Source organism: Rhinopithecus roxellana, chromosome 22 (assembly GCF_007565055.1).
Source record: "Rhinopithecus roxellana isolate Shanxi Qingling chromosome 22, ASM756505v1, whole genome shotgun sequence".
NCBI lineage: Eukaryota > Metazoa > Chordata > Mammalia > Primates > Cercopithecidae > Rhinopithecus > Rhinopithecus roxellana.
This window is the reverse complement of record NC_044570.1, coordinates 12,810,402-12,825,625: the sequence shown is the minus strand read 5'-3', so window position 1 is coordinate 12,825,625 and position 15,224 is coordinate 12,810,402. Positions and strand designations below refer to the sequence as shown.

Here is a 15,224-nt window from a genome sequence, read left to right as displayed (position 1 = left end):
TTACCATGTCCCAGTGATGTTTAGACTCATTATAAACTTGGGGTGTAATACAAAAATCTGAAGTATTCCAGTCACACTGTAACTGGAAACAATACCTAATGGAAATATTTATCATCAATTCTTTTTCCTCCAGTTAGGCAGGGCAACAATCATCTGTGGGACCAGGTACCTACACACTATTATTAACATATATTTTAATAGGATTATCCATCCATGTGGCTGCCCGAATTAAGGGCGGGAAAGGCACATAAGCCCAGTAGGTATAATTAGCTGCAGCTGCTCCTGCAGGCATGGGGAGACTTACCACCATTGATACAACTATTAAAGTTGCAAGCAGCATTTTTTTTTTCTGAGGTTTGTGTCACCTTTGTGCTGGCTAGGCTTTTTCTAGCTAACAGTGTCAGCTTCTTCAACTGTGCCCAGGTCGGCAGCTCTGCCTTCCTGGTGCGTGGTGACTTTATCTGTTTTTCTAATATCACCACTTGATTTATCCTGCGAGTCAATGGTGCTCGATTGCGGTGTTTCCGTCTCCGTGGAGGCGCTTTTCTTTGCATCTCCGATGGGTTCATTGTAGAACTTCAAATGTTTAGTGGGTATCCAAATAGGAAGCTGATTTTCTCCTAGTGAAACACAAGCAAAACTTCTTCCCCAGGTTATTACCTTCCTCTATTTCTCATGTCCTATTTTTGTTGTAACAAAGTGAACAGCTGGTTTAACTGATTATCTATGCTATATTTAATTAGAGCTGTCTTAACATCCTTTGTAGCCTGTACTACATATGCAGAATCTGATATAATATTAACAGGTTGATTAAAATCTTTTAACACTGTAATGACTGCAACCAACTCTGCTCTTTGAGCAGATTGATATTGAGTTTTGATTACTTGCTCTTTTGGCCCCCTGTAAGTCACTTTTTCATTGCTGGAACCATCAGTGAATACTGTCAGAGCATTTTCTAAAGGTTTATGTCTGGTAATTTTAGGTAAAATCCAAGTAGTCAATTTTAAAAACTGGAAGATTTTTGTTTTTGGGTAATGATTATCAATAATTCTTACGAAATCTGCAAGGCCAATTTGTCATGCACCAGAATTGATAAAGGCTCGTTTAACTTGTTCCTGGTTAAAGGAACAACTATTTTGTCTGGGTCATTACCACACAATTTTATTATTGGTAATTTTGTCTGACTAATTAATGTAGCCATTTGATCCAAGTACAATGTAAAAGTTTTATTTGTACTGTGAGGAAGGAATGACCACTCTACAAGATCAGTATTTTGAAAATGATGCCTTTTGGAGAAAGCGCAGTGGCGAAAATCAAAAGTTGGAGTGGGGCTAAAGAATCTATTTTACTTATTTGCACTGATTGAATTTTTTTCCTCTTCCACAATTTTAATTTCTTTTGTTGCCTCTGGGGCTAATATTTTCCTATTATCTATTTGCATCCTTAAGTAATGAAAAGGAGCAGAGGTTTGGATCTTATTAAATGCTATTGTTAGTCCCGCATTGGCAACCTCTGCTTGCAGAAATGTGTAACAGTCAATTAATTTGTCTCTTGTTTCTGCAGCACATAAAATATCATCAATATAGTGAATGATATAACAATCTGAAAATTTGTCTCTAACTGGTTGAAGGACTTGACATACGAAAGCTTGACAAATAGTTGGACCATTAAGCATTCCCTGAGGTAAAACTTTTCACTGAAACCTAGTGGCTGGTTCTTTATTATTTATGGCTGGCATAGTAAAGGCAAATTTTTCACAATCTTGCTCTGCCAGAGGAATGGTAAAAAAGCAATCCTTTAGAGCAATTATAATTAAAAGCCAGACTTTTGGGATCATGGCCGGAGAGGGCAATCTAGGTTGGAGAGGCCCCATGGGTTGAATTACAGTGTTTATGGCTCTTAAGTCCGTTAACATATGCCATTTGCCTGATTTTTTTGAATTACAAATACAGGAGAATTCCAGGGTGAGAATGAAGGCTCAATGTGTCCCTTTTCTAATTGTTCCTTTGCTAATAAGTGTAAAGCCTCCAGTTTTTGCTTTGGTAGTGGCCACTGATTTACCCATACCGGTTTTTCTGTTTTCCAAGTTAATGGAATGGGTTTAGGAGGCCCTACAGTGGCTGCCCCTAAAAAGGATATCCTATTCCTTTTCTTTCTTGATTTTTCTCAGTCTCAATTGGGACTTTAATGCCATGTTCATTTTTTCCTAATCCCTTTCCTGGTATATATCCCATCTTAGTCATGATTTTTTTTGACTCATGGGGCTGTATAATGGAGCGGGCATAATGATTTCTGCACCCCCTTAAACATAAGGGAGTGGCTGGACAATAGGATCATTGTAGGGAGGAAATCAGCAGTAAGACGTATAAACAAAAATCCCTGTAACATGAATAAGTTTAAAGGAAAATGCTGTGCCTTGAGATGCATGTGCAAACATCTCCATAAACCTTTTAGCAGCATTGCTCCAGCAAGTCCCACCTTATTCCTAAAGGCGGTTTTCTCCTTGCTCCGTAAACAAATCACACAATGGGTTTTACACCAAGATGTTCCATTGCCCAGGGACGGGCAGGATTTTTAACCAGAAGTACTTGCCTTCAAGTACTTGTTTAACAAAGACACATCCTGCACAGCCCAATATACATTAAGCCTTGAGTCACCACAGCACATGTCTCTTGCAAGGACAAGGTTGGGGGTAGGGTCACAGATTAACAGCATCTCAAATACAGAACAAAATGGAGTCTCTTATGTCTACTTCCTTCTATATAGACACAGTAACAGGCTGATCTCTCTTTCTTGATTATCTGGCCCTAAACAATGTAAAATCATTGTACTCTCATACCCTTCTGAAGCTGTGCCTACGCCGACAAGTCTTGTAACAGCTTTTTGTTTAGGCCAATTTTTTTGGCCACTGATTTAAAGCAATGACAGAGATATCTGCTCCTGTGTCTACCAATCCTTCAAACTGTTTTCCTTGAATAATGGCCTTACACCCAAGTCTGCTCTCAGAGACCAGACTTGCCCAATATGCAGCTTTTCCTGCCAGATCAGTGCTTCTGAACCCTCCTGTTCTTGATTATTGTCAACATTTTGCGTTGACCGAGCCATTACCAGCTCTGCTACACATTTACAGTGTGAACTTTCTTTTCCTTTCCGGGATTCTATCCCTGCCTCTTTTTCACAATCTACTGCACAGCTTTTAGGGACCTCAGAAACTGGAACGCTATCTTCTGTTTGCAACGGTTCTAAAGCTACTTTAATAATGACCCAATCATTCCATACTGTAAGTGGTATGATTTTACCTTCCCTACTTGCTTGTTTTAATTCTTTGCCAATTTTTTCCCAATCTTTTAGATCTAAAGTTCCCTGTTCCGGAAACCATGGACAAAACTGTTCTATTGTTTGAAAGAGCGTATTTAGATTTTTGCTAGACACTTTAACTCCCCCTCTTTTTAAGAGAATTTTTATAAAGCTGCGATAAGAGGCATATTTACTTTCAGTTTCCCCCATTGTTACCCTGGGTTCTTCCGAACGCACAGGCTTACCGCAAAGCTGACTGTACACGTACTCGGGAGTCTCTCGTCGACTTTTCCTCAATGACCACGCTCCAGCGTACCTTCACCTTAGAGAAAAGCTTCCACATTGGATGCCAGTTGAAGGGGTGGTCTGCCCTTCCACACCTGTGGGTGTTTCTCGTTAGGTGGAATGAGAGACTTTAGAAAAGAAGTAAGACCCAGAGACAAAGTATAGAGAAAGAAAGGCGGGGCCCTGGGGACCAGCGCTCAGCTTACAGAGGACCCACGCTGGCCCTTCAGAGTTACTTTCCTTTTCAGTGGGTCCGGGTGCGCTGGCCACCTCCCGTCCGCCTGCTCCCTCCCGCGGCTCAGCCTGGGGGAGCTGAGGCCTGGGGTCTGGAGGGGTACGGAGGGGGTTCTGTGGATAGTGGGTCTTCGCTCTCAGGTAAAACAGGATGGGGGGCCCGTCGGTTGCTTGGATTTTAGCAGCCGAGCAACCAGTGCCTTGGAGGGTCCCGGGGCTAATAGGAAGGGAGACAGCCAAGGGGGCGGGTTCTCAGCTAGGTCCTGCCATATAAGAATGTATGGGATATGATCCGGGTGGCTGGCACGCCCTGATAGGAAAACCTTGGACTTGACTCTAGTGATGACGGGAAGGCAGAATGTCCCTTCGGGTGGCCACCCTACATTAAAGGCAGGCCATTCGGAGCAGCATATAGTAATTAGCCTTCCCTTCCTGATTTCCATACTAAGATCATGGGCCCTTGCTCTAACGTCCTTGAAATTACTTGAAAGGAGAGATAGGGGAGTGCTCTGGGTATTACCCATTTTAAACGGTAGCGCCCGGAGAGGCGTCTGAAACAGGTCCTGCAAGGGAACAAATTATGTCAGCCGCAGGCACGCACCAGGAATCTGGGTCAGAATCAGATCAGAGGGGAGCTGCCAGCGCGCACCAGAAATCTGGGTCAGATCAGATCAGAGGGGAGCCGCCAGCACGCACCAGAAATCTGGGTCAGATCAGACGAGAGCCACCAGCGTGCACAGCCGCCAGTGCGCACCAGAAATTTGGGTCAGAATCAGATCAGACGAGAGCCGGGGGACGTCTCCCACCGGTCTCTGCTGGCCATCCTATAACGCGTCCGCCAGGACTGCGTCAGCTTCAGTTTCAGACCTCGCGAGTTACAGATACAGGTTTAGAACAGACACAGACAGACAAACAGAGACGAGCCTCAGGTTCTGAACATATTCAGACAGGCTAACAGCCTCAGATTCAGAATGGACACAGACAGACAAACAGAGACGAGCCAGCTCACCTATCAGCAGATCGATCCTGGTAGATCCATTGACCAGGGGTCTGGTGGGCTTGGGGAATCCTGGGAGAGCCCCCAAATGTTATGCCCAGACCCTTTATTCCCCGAAGAAGACCACCAGAGTCCAGAGTCAAAGCCAAGCGGCAAGGATCTTTAATGCAAGTTCGAACTTGGTCCCTCCGTTCTACAACATACAAGAGGGCCCGGAACAATGCGTGCACTTGCTTTTTATAGCTCGAGGTAAACAGGACTTGTCAGGTTACAGAGGAACAAGGCATTTCTCTAGGCTACAGCATTACAATTGGTTTACATTTTAAATTATACTTTTAGCAGCTTTCTTATTGGTTCCTGCGCTTTTACAAACGGTTGTAACCTTATCGAAGATTCTCCAGGTGTTGTTTTTCTTTGAGATATATGGAGGAATGTGTTTGTGTCAGGCCCAGGAAGTGGAGGCATTGCTCAAGGCTGTGATGTGTTTGTGTCGGGCCCAGGAAGTGGAGGCATATGGGGGGATGTGATGTGCTGAAGGCTGTGATGTGTTGAGGAATGTGTTCTTTCAAGAGAGAGAACAACCCAAAAACCTCTGCTCTCCCAACTGAATTATCAAGCCTTTGGAGCATAAGACATCTCCTTCTCACTAACGCCCTCCTCACTAGCCCATTTATAAAAACCCTGACATTCCCTGAGATCAAGATCCTTGGTATTTACCCCAGACAAAGAGATTGCTTCATTTTGCGGACCCACCCAGGATTTAAAGATGTATTCCCCAGAAAGGCCAGTACAGGAGTGAATGTCTACTTTAATTTTTCAGGCTTCTTGTCCTCAGTTTTAGGGTTTCTTTTTTTTTTTTCTTCCTTTCTTTCTTTTTCTTTTTTTTTAATACGGAGTCTCACTGTGTCCCCCAGGCTGACTGCAGTGACATGATCTCGGTTCACTGCAACAATCTCCCGCCTACTGGATTCAAGCGATTCTTCTGCCTCAGCCTCGCTAGTAGTTGGGATTACAAAGGTGTGCCACCATGCCAGATTCATTTTTGTATTTTTAGTAGAAATGGGGTCTCACCGTGTTGGCCAGCGTGGTCACAAACTCCTAATCTCAAGCCATCCCCAAGTGCCTGGATTACAGGCATGAGCTACTGCTGCTAACCTGTACTCAGTTTTTATTATCTCAAAGAGCTATCAAAAAACATCAAGCATCTGATGGCTGATTAATTAACCACAAGGGCTAGTCTTGAAGACTCAGATATGAGGCTTACTGGGAAGGACCCAGTCAATCCCTTAGTGCTCTCAGGGTGCTAGGAATGTAGTCTCTATCCAAACCAGGTCCTTTTCATGGAGAGCTTGGCTGTTGCATGGGACTCAAATAGGTCTTAAATTAATTGAGAATTTCTGACCATGGCTACACCCCAGTGTTATTCAAAGGTTTCTGGACTGACCCTAGCCTACAACTACCCAACCAGGTAGTTGTAGGATCAGGATCCTAGGATCCTAGCCTCAGGATCTCAGAGATTTCCTATTGCAAATGTTATTTGCCTTCTTTACTTTTGGAGGTCATCATGTTTCCCATCCCCTCTCTGGATGCGATGCCGCAAGAGTTTTTACAAAGCAATGAAATAATTCAATTAAGCAGGCTTAGCAACCAGGAATGCAGGTAAAGGGACTGCAGTTTTTTATGATTTGCTGCAGACAGGAGGATTTATAATCTAGATCCCAAAGACTGTTTAACTGCTAATAATAGCACTTCCTGGGGTTGGGTAGGAGGTTACTCCTTCCCCCACAACCATCACTGAACACCCCTTTTTCTACCTAGGCCGTTTTTGTTATTGTTGGTTTCCATGTGAGGACCCAGCACTGACCAGTCAGACTGGATAGTCCCTCTATGAGGTGAATTATCTTTTTTCTTCTAGGAGCTATGCTATAGGGACAGCTAGCTACAAGTTAAAAACTTCCCTCTCCATGCTTGGTTAGAGAGCATGTGGAGACAAAGTATTTCAGTGCTTACAGTGCCACCTAGTGGAACAGGAATCCTCTCCATGGGGAATCTTGTCTGCCCTTTGCCAAAAGCCTCTAGCGTTTTAGTTCTTCTTTCAGCAGTAAGGAGGGACATATCTTCCAAAATCAAATTTTAGTCTTAATACTCCCTGCATTAGCAGGAAAGCCATCATTTAACACTTATGTTCTCTTAGTCACCTATAGTGCCTACAACGAGAATGGCATCTAAATAGAAAGAGAATTTTATATCTGAAAGTTAACTAGAACCTAAATATTCTCAGTTCAGTACATTCTCTCTTTTAAGGGGCCTTGCTCAAATGCAACTGTTACATAATCTCTCCCAAGGCCCATCTATCAAGGAGTCACACAAGTCACACAAGCCTAAGAGTTCAGAAGATAATTGCTGTATTATTAGGAAAAAGACTGAAGTCACATGGATAAAGGTTACTAGCCCCATTGATTTGGTACTGTGGTACTCTGTCCAGAATTGATTACTTCTGGTGGGTTCTTGGTTTCACTGACTTCAAGAATGAAGCTGCAGACCCTCGAGGTGAGCGCTGCAGTTCTTAAACATGGTGTTTCCAGAGTTTCTTCTTTCAGATATTCAGATGTTTCTAGAGTTCCTTCCGGTAAGTTTGTGGTTTTGCTGACTTCAGGAGTGAAGCCACAGACCTTCACAGTGAGTGTTACAGCTCTTAAAGGTGGTGCATCTGGAGTTGTTTGTTCCTCCCAGTGGGTTCTTGGTCTTGCTGACTTCAGGAATGAAGCCACAGATGCTCGCGTTGAGGGTTACAGCTCATAAAGGTAGTATGGACCCAAAAAGTGAACAGCAGCAAGATTTATCATGAAGAGCAAAAACACAAAGCTTCCACAGCCTTTGCTGCTGCTGACTTGAGTGGCCAGCTTTTATTCTCTTATTTGGCCCTCCCTATGCTCTGCAGATTGATACATTTTACAGAGCACTGATTGGTCCATTTTACAGAGTGCTGGTCCATTCATTTTACAGAGTGCTGATTGGTGTGTTTACAATCCTTTAGCTAGACACAGAGTGCTGATTGGTACATATTTACAGAGTGCTGATTGGTGCATTTACAATCCTTTTGCTAGACACAGAGCACTAATTGGTACATTTTTACAGAGTGCTGATTGATGCATTTGCAATTCTTTAGCTAGACACAGAGTGCTGATTGGTGTATTTACAATCCTCTAGCTAGAGAGAAATGTTCTCCAAGTCCTCACTCGACCCAGGAAGTCCAGCTGGCTTCACCTCTCAGTACCATGTTTAGTGGTTACACCTGCAACCATAAGATGGCAATTATGGTGTTGGGACCCAGAGACCAAGGAAGGAGGTCAGGGGTCTTCCCCTACAACCTGGGTCACATTAAAAAGAACTGAGAGACAGAAGGATGCCTCTTCTTTTGTCTCTTTATTCGACGGGTAACAATCCCTCTTCAGCTTGCACTTCTCTGGAGTGCATTCTGAAGCATTGGGACTCCTTTGACTCTGGAATTTTGAATAAAAATGGCTCATTTTCTTTAGCACAATGGTGTGGCCTTCTTACCACCTCAGGAATAAACAGACCTGGCCAGCTGAAGAGAGCCTTGATTCTAATTTTATCCAACAATTAGATCTTTTGTGTACATGGGAAAGCAAATGATCTGAAGTTTGATATGAATAGGTTTTCTTTGCCCTATGAGGCAACCCAGACCTTTGCAAGTGTTTCACAATTAACTCACCTCTTTTGGCAATCATGTCAGGTCTGTGGAGAGTAGTCCTCCTAAGTCAGAAGAGAAAGTTCAGAGGAGCTGAAGGGGGTGCTTTCTATGTGTCCGAGTTATTTCAGTTTCTCTTATCCAGGGCCCCCTCTAACGGCACCAAAATTTCCTCCAGCTCCACAATCTCCAAAGCTCTCCACTGTCCCAATTTCACTCCTACCCCTATAAGAAATGCCAGATGGAAGGATCACCACTGAAACAGACATTCTTCTTTCAGTACAGGACCTTAGGAAAATAGACACTTGGGCAGATCTTCTCATGACCTGGATAATTTGGAGACATTCCAAAATTTAACTTAGTGTTCAACCTCTAGTGGAGGGATGTTTTCTTCTCCTATACCAAACCTTCACTGCAGTTGAAAAGCTGACAGTTCCTGATATTAGAAGAAAGCTACAGAAACAGGCTATAGGACCAGATTGTATCTTGAAGAACCTTCTGAATGTGGACTCACTGGTCTTTTACAACAGGACTGGGAGGAGGCGCAGGAGAAAAAAAGAGCACAAGAGAAAGACTCTAGTGGCTGAGTCCAGGATCCCGCAGGAACATCCACTAATTGCCACCTGTTATCATTGTAAAGCCAGGGGACTTTAAGAATTGCCCATGCAACAAGAAAAAGCCACCTTGACCCTGTCCAGCCTGTGGTGAAGACTACTGGAGATTGCACTACTGCCAAAAGAGACAGAGGTCACTGAGTACAGAGTCATTGTCACAGATGCTCCAGCAGGACTGATGGGTTCTGGGGCTCAAACCCCTGGCTCCTATGGTTCAAACATCCATTACTGCTCAGGAGTCCTGGGTGATTCTAGAAATTTAACGGAGGAGGGCAAGCCTCCCACTGGATTCTGGAGCCAGTCTTTCTGTTCACCTCCCCAATCCAGGCCTCCCCTCTTCCCACAGCACAACAATGGTGTGTGTCTTAAAAAAGACTCTTAACTTGATATTTTTCTCCACTACTTAGTGGTAGTTGTGGGGACTTATTATTTACACAGTCCTCCTTTATTATGCCTGAAAGTCCCACTCCTTTATGAGCTAGAAATATTTTAGCCTGCACAGGGGCCGGCATCCTCATGGCCCCAGGACAAACTCCTTTCTTTCCTTGGTGGAGGCCAATATTAATCTAAAATGCGGGCAACTCAAGAAAGAATAGGTCTAACTAAAACTGCTAGGCCAGTTCAGATCCACCTTAAAAATCCAACTTTTTTTGATAACCAGAGACAATACCCGCTAAGGGCAGAGGCCAAGAAAGGGCTAGAAGCTATTATTAGTAATAAGCTGAAATTCAGGCCTCCTCAAACCCTGTAACAGTCTTTGCCACACTCTCATAGTAGGAGTGCAAAACCCAATAAATACTGTTCAGTACCACCACTTCATTAATGAGGCTGTAGTCCCAATACATCCAATAGTCTCTAATTCCTACACATTGCTGACCCAAATACCTGACGGAACTGTTTTACAGTCCTAAATTTAAAGGATGCTCTTTTCTGCATACCATAACATCCTGACTCTTAATACATGTTCGCCTGTAAGGGTCCCTCCTGCCGAACCTGCCAGTTAACATGGACATAGATGGTGCTGCCTCAGGAATTTAAAAACAGCCCTCACTTGTTTGGATCAGCACTGTCAAAGGACCTCTCTAAGTTCTCCCGTCCTACAGTCAGCATCTGGCAGTGTGTAAGTGAGACTCTCCTCCTTGCCCCAGTCAAGGAAGTCTCAGGAAGGCACTAAGACTTTCCTCAGTTTCTTAATTGAAAAGGAATAGAAGGTCTCAAAATATAGAGTTCAACTCTGTCAGACTTCATTAAAGCACCTAGTTCTGGTAGTATCGGGAGGAACCAGAACATTAGGTGAGGAAAGTATTAAGGCCCCCCCTTTTTTTTTTAACAGTTATGGGGATTCATGGGCATTACTAGATTTTATAGACTGCTACTTGGGAACAGGGAAGTGGCTCACCCTTTATAATACTTCAGAAGGGAAACTCAAACAGTTAAAACTCATCTCCCCTTTTTGGAATCCTAAAGTTCAAAAAGCCTTTAACCGGCTAAAACAAGCCTTGCTTAAAACACCAGCCCTCAGTACCCCATTGGGGAAAGCATTCAGTGTCTTCGTATCAAAGGAAATGAGGAGGGGAAGGAAGAGGAAGGAGAAGTGGGAAAGGGGGGAGGGGAAGGGAGGTAAAGGGAGGCGATAAAGGAAAAAAAAAGAGAAAATTATTAACTAAGGCTTGAAGTCTGACTCTACAGCCAGTGGGTTACTTAACATAGGAACTTAACTTGGTTCCTAAATGATGGTCAGCCTACCTCCAAGCAGTTACTCTGGTGGCTTTCCTGGTGCCTGAGGCAACTATGTTAACAACCGGGAATAACTTAACTATTTGCGCAGCACACAGTATAGCAAAACTGCTGTCGTCTAAGTAAAGGCTCTGGCTAACAGAAAATTGCCTCCTCAAACATCAAGCTTTGCTGCTAAAGGTATCTGCAGTCCAGTTGAAAACCAGTTCTTGCCTGTGCTCAGCCACTTTCTCCCAGAGAAACCTGAACATGACTGTGAACAGGTAGTAGAGCAAAGTGTTTTTTGTTGTTTTTTGTTTATTTGCTTTTTGTTGTTTTAAAAATCTGTTTGCATTCGAGTGTTCGGCTTAATTGAAAGTGGAAATCCAAGTTACAGATATATTTAAAAGGCCTTTATATTTTTCTCATCAAAAATCTTGTTTTCCTGGAAAAGGTTTTGTTGTTTTGTTTTGTTTTGTTTTGTTTTGTTTTGTTTCCACTCAGGCTACTGAATTACTTTTCTTTCTTTCTTTCTTTTCTTTTTTTTTTTTTTTCTTAACTTTGTCTTGCCACTCTTGGTGCATGCACGAAGAACGCTAGAATGACTTCTGACGGCCTCGTGAAAACAGAAAAGGCATCACAAATCCAATTTTGGTGAAAAAAATCTCTGTTTTTCTTATGGAACCCCCAGAATTAAAAGTGAGTAAGTACTTCTCAAAATCTCTCTTTCTCTTTCCAGCTCCTCACATGGAGCAGCCGGCCTGCGCGGCTGACCCACGGCAGTGAGGGGCTTAGCACCCGGGCCAGCAGCTGCAGCCCGCTGGTGCTGCACTGAAATTCACTCCGGTTTAGCTGCCTCCCCTCGGGGCATGGCTCTGGACCTGCAGCCCACCATGTCTGATCTATCCCACTGCGGTGTGCTCTGGCGCGCCTGAGCCTCCCCAACGGACACCACCCACTGCTCAGTGGCACCTGATCCCATCTACAGCCCAAGGGCTGAGGGTGCAGGAGCCGCTGGGACTGGTGAGCAGCTCCGCCTGCAGCTCCCATGCAGGATCCACTAGGTGAAGCCAGCTGGGCTCCTGAGCCGGATGGGGACTTGGAGAAATTGTATGTCTAACTAGAGGATGGTAAATACACCAATGGGCACTCTGTGTCTAGCTCAGGGCTTGTAAATACACCAATCAGTACTCTGTGTCTAGCTTAAGGTTTGTAAATACACCAATAGGTACTCTGTATCTAGCTAACTCTGTATCTAGCTAACCTAGTGGGGACTTGGAAAACTTTTCCATCTAGCACTGTGTCTAGCTCAAGGATTTTATGTGCACCAATCAGCAATCCGTGTCTAGATCAGGGTTTCTAAATACACCAATCAGTACTCTGTCTAGTTTAGGGTTTGTAAATACACCAATTGGTACTCTGTATCTAGCTAAGTGGGGACTTGGAGAACTTTTCAGTCTAGCGTTCTGTGTCTAGCTCAAGAATTGTAAATGCACCAATCAGCCCTCTGTCAAAAAGGACCAATCAGCTCTCTGTAAAATAGACCAATCAGCTCTGTAAAATGGAACAATCGGCAGGATGTGGGTGGGGTCAGATAAGGGAATAAAACAGGCTGCCAGGAGCCCATAGTGGCAAACCACTGGGTTGCCTTCCATAGTGTGGAGGCTTTGTTCTTTTGCTCTTTGCAATAAATCTTGCTGCTGCTCACTCTTTGGGTCCAGGCTGCCTTTATGAGCTGCAACACTCACCAGGAAGATCTGCAGCTTGACTTCTGAAGCCAAGGAGACCACAGACCCACTGGGAAGAAGGAACAATTCCAGACGTGCTCCCTTTAAGGGCGGAGCAAGATGGCCGAATAGGAACAGCTCCAGTCTCCAACTCCCACTGTGAGCGACACAGAAGACCGGTGATTTCTGCATCTTCAACTGAGGTACTGGGGTCATCTCACTAGGGAGTGCCGGACAATTGGTGCTGGTCAGTTGCTGCATCCTGACCAGCGAGAGCTGAAGCAGGGCGAGGCATTGCCTCACCTGGGAAGCGCAAGGGGGAAGGGTATCCCTTTTCCTAGCCAGGGGAACTGAGACAACACCTGGAAAATCGGGTAACTCCCACCCCGATACCGCGCTCTAAGCAAACGGGCACACCAGAAGAATATATCCCTCACCTGGCTGGGAGGGTCCCACCCCCACGGAGCCTCCCTCATTGTTAACACAGCAGTCTGCGGCGATCTAACCGTGAGGCAGCAGCGAGGCTGGGGGAGGGGCGCCCGCCATTGCTGAGGCTTAAGTAGTTAAACAAAGCCACTGGGAAGCTCGAACTGGCTGGAGCTCACAGCAGCTCAAGGAAACCTGCCTGTCTCTATAGACTCCACCTCTGGGGGCAGGGCTCAGCTAAAAAAACAACAGGGGAAGCAACAGAGGCCTGAGCAGACGCGAACGACTATGTCTGACAGCTTTAAAGAGAGCAGTGGATCTCCCAACACGGAGGCTGAGATCAGAGAATGGACAGACTGCCTGCTCAAGTGGGTCACTGATCCCTGAGTAGCCTCACTGGGAGACATCCCCCACTAGGGGCAGTCTGACACCCCACACCTCACAGGGGGGAGTACACCCCTGAGAGGAAGCTTCCAAAGTAAGAATCAGACAGGTACACTCGCTGTTCAGCAATATTCTATCTTCTGCAAACTCTGCTGCTGACACCGAGGCAAACAGGGTCTGAAGTGGACCTCAAGCAACCTCCAACAGACCTATAGCTGAGGGTCCTGACTGTCAGAAGGAAAACTATCAAACAGGAAGGACACCTATACCAAAACCCCATCAGTACGTCACCATCATCAAAGACCAGAGACAGATAAAACCACAAAGATGGGGAAGAAGCAGGGCAGAAAAGCTGGAAATTCAAAAAATAACAGCGCATCTCCCCCTGCAAAGGAGCAGAGCCCATCGCCAGCAACGGATCAAAGCTGGTCAGAGAATGACTTGGACGAGAGGAGAGAAGAAGGCTTCAGTCCATCCAACTTCTCAGAGCTAAAGGAGGAATTACGTACCCAGCACAAAGAAACTAAAAATCTTGAAAAAAGAGTGGAAGAATTGACAGCTAGACTAATTAATGCAGAGAAGGTCATAAACGAAATGACAGAGATGAAAACCATGACACGAGAAATACGTGACAAATGCACAAGCTTCAGTAACCGACTCGATCAACTGGATGAAAGAGTATCAGCGATCGAGGATCAAATGAATGAAATGAAGCGAGAAGAGAAACCAAAAGAAAAAAGAAGAAAAAGAAATGAACAAAGCCTACAAGAAGTATGGGATTATGTAAAAAGACCAAATCTACGTCTGATTGGGGTGCCTGAAAGTGAGGGGGAAAATGGAACCAAGTTGGAAAACACTCTTCAGGATGTCATCCAGGAGAACTTCTCCAACCTAGCAGGGCAGGCCAACATTCAAATTCAGGAAATACAGAGAACGCCACAAAGATACTCCTCGAGAAGAGCAACTCCAAGACACATAATTGCCAGATTCACCAAAGTTGAAATGAAGGAAAAAATCTTAAGGGTAGCCAGAGAGAAAGGTCGGGTTACCCACAAAGGGAAGCCCATCAGACTAACAGCAGATCTCTCAGCAGAAACTCTGCAAGCCAGAAGAGAGTGGGGGCCAATATTCAACATTCTTAAAGAAAAGAATTTTAAACCCAGAATTTCATATCCAGCCAAACTAAGTTTCATAAGTGAAGGAGAAATAAAATCCTTTACAGATAAGCAAATCCTTAGAGATTTTGTCACCACCAGGCCGGCCTTACAAGAGACCCTGAAGGAAGCCCTAAACATGGAAAGGAACAACCGGTACCAGCCATTGCAAAAACATGCCAAAATGTAAAGACCATCGAGGCTAGGAAGAAACTGCATCAACGAGTGAGAAAAATAACCAGCTAATATCATAATGGCAGGATCAAGTTCACACATAACAATATTAAACTTAAATGTAAATGGACTAAATGCTCCAATTAAAAGACACAGACTGGCAAACTGGATAAAGAGTCAAGACCCATCAGTCTGCTGTATTCAGGAGACCCATCTCACATGCAGAGACATACATAGGCTCAAAATAAAGGGATGGAGGAAGATCTACCAAGCAAATGGAGAACAAAAAAAAAAAGCAGAGGTTGCAATACTAGTCTCTGATAAAACAGACTTTAAACCATCAAAGATCAAAAGAGACAAAGAAGGCCATTACATAATGGTAGAGGGATCAATTCAACAGGAAGAGCTAACTCTCCTAAATTTATATGCACCCAATACAGGAGCACCCAGATTCTTAAAGCGAGTCCTTAGAGACTTACAAAGAGACTTAGACTCCCATACAAT

At 44.4% G+C, this 15,224-nt stretch overlaps 1 protein-coding gene across 1 annotated transcript in view; it reads right to left on the bottom strand.

Moving 5' to 3' along the window:
- The window catches only part of LOC104663341 (short stature homeobox protein), a 35,678-nt gene extending 23,773 nt beyond the window's left edge, over positions 1 to 11,905 (bottom strand). The window contains exon 1 of the mRNA XM_030926337.1: positions 11,603 to 11,905. Coding sequence (XP_030782197.1) covers positions 11,603 to 11,905 — 303 coding nt within the window. The remainder of the gene's footprint in view (positions 1 to 11,602) is intronic.
- Between the last annotated feature and the right edge of the window lie 3,319 nt (positions 11,906 to 15,224).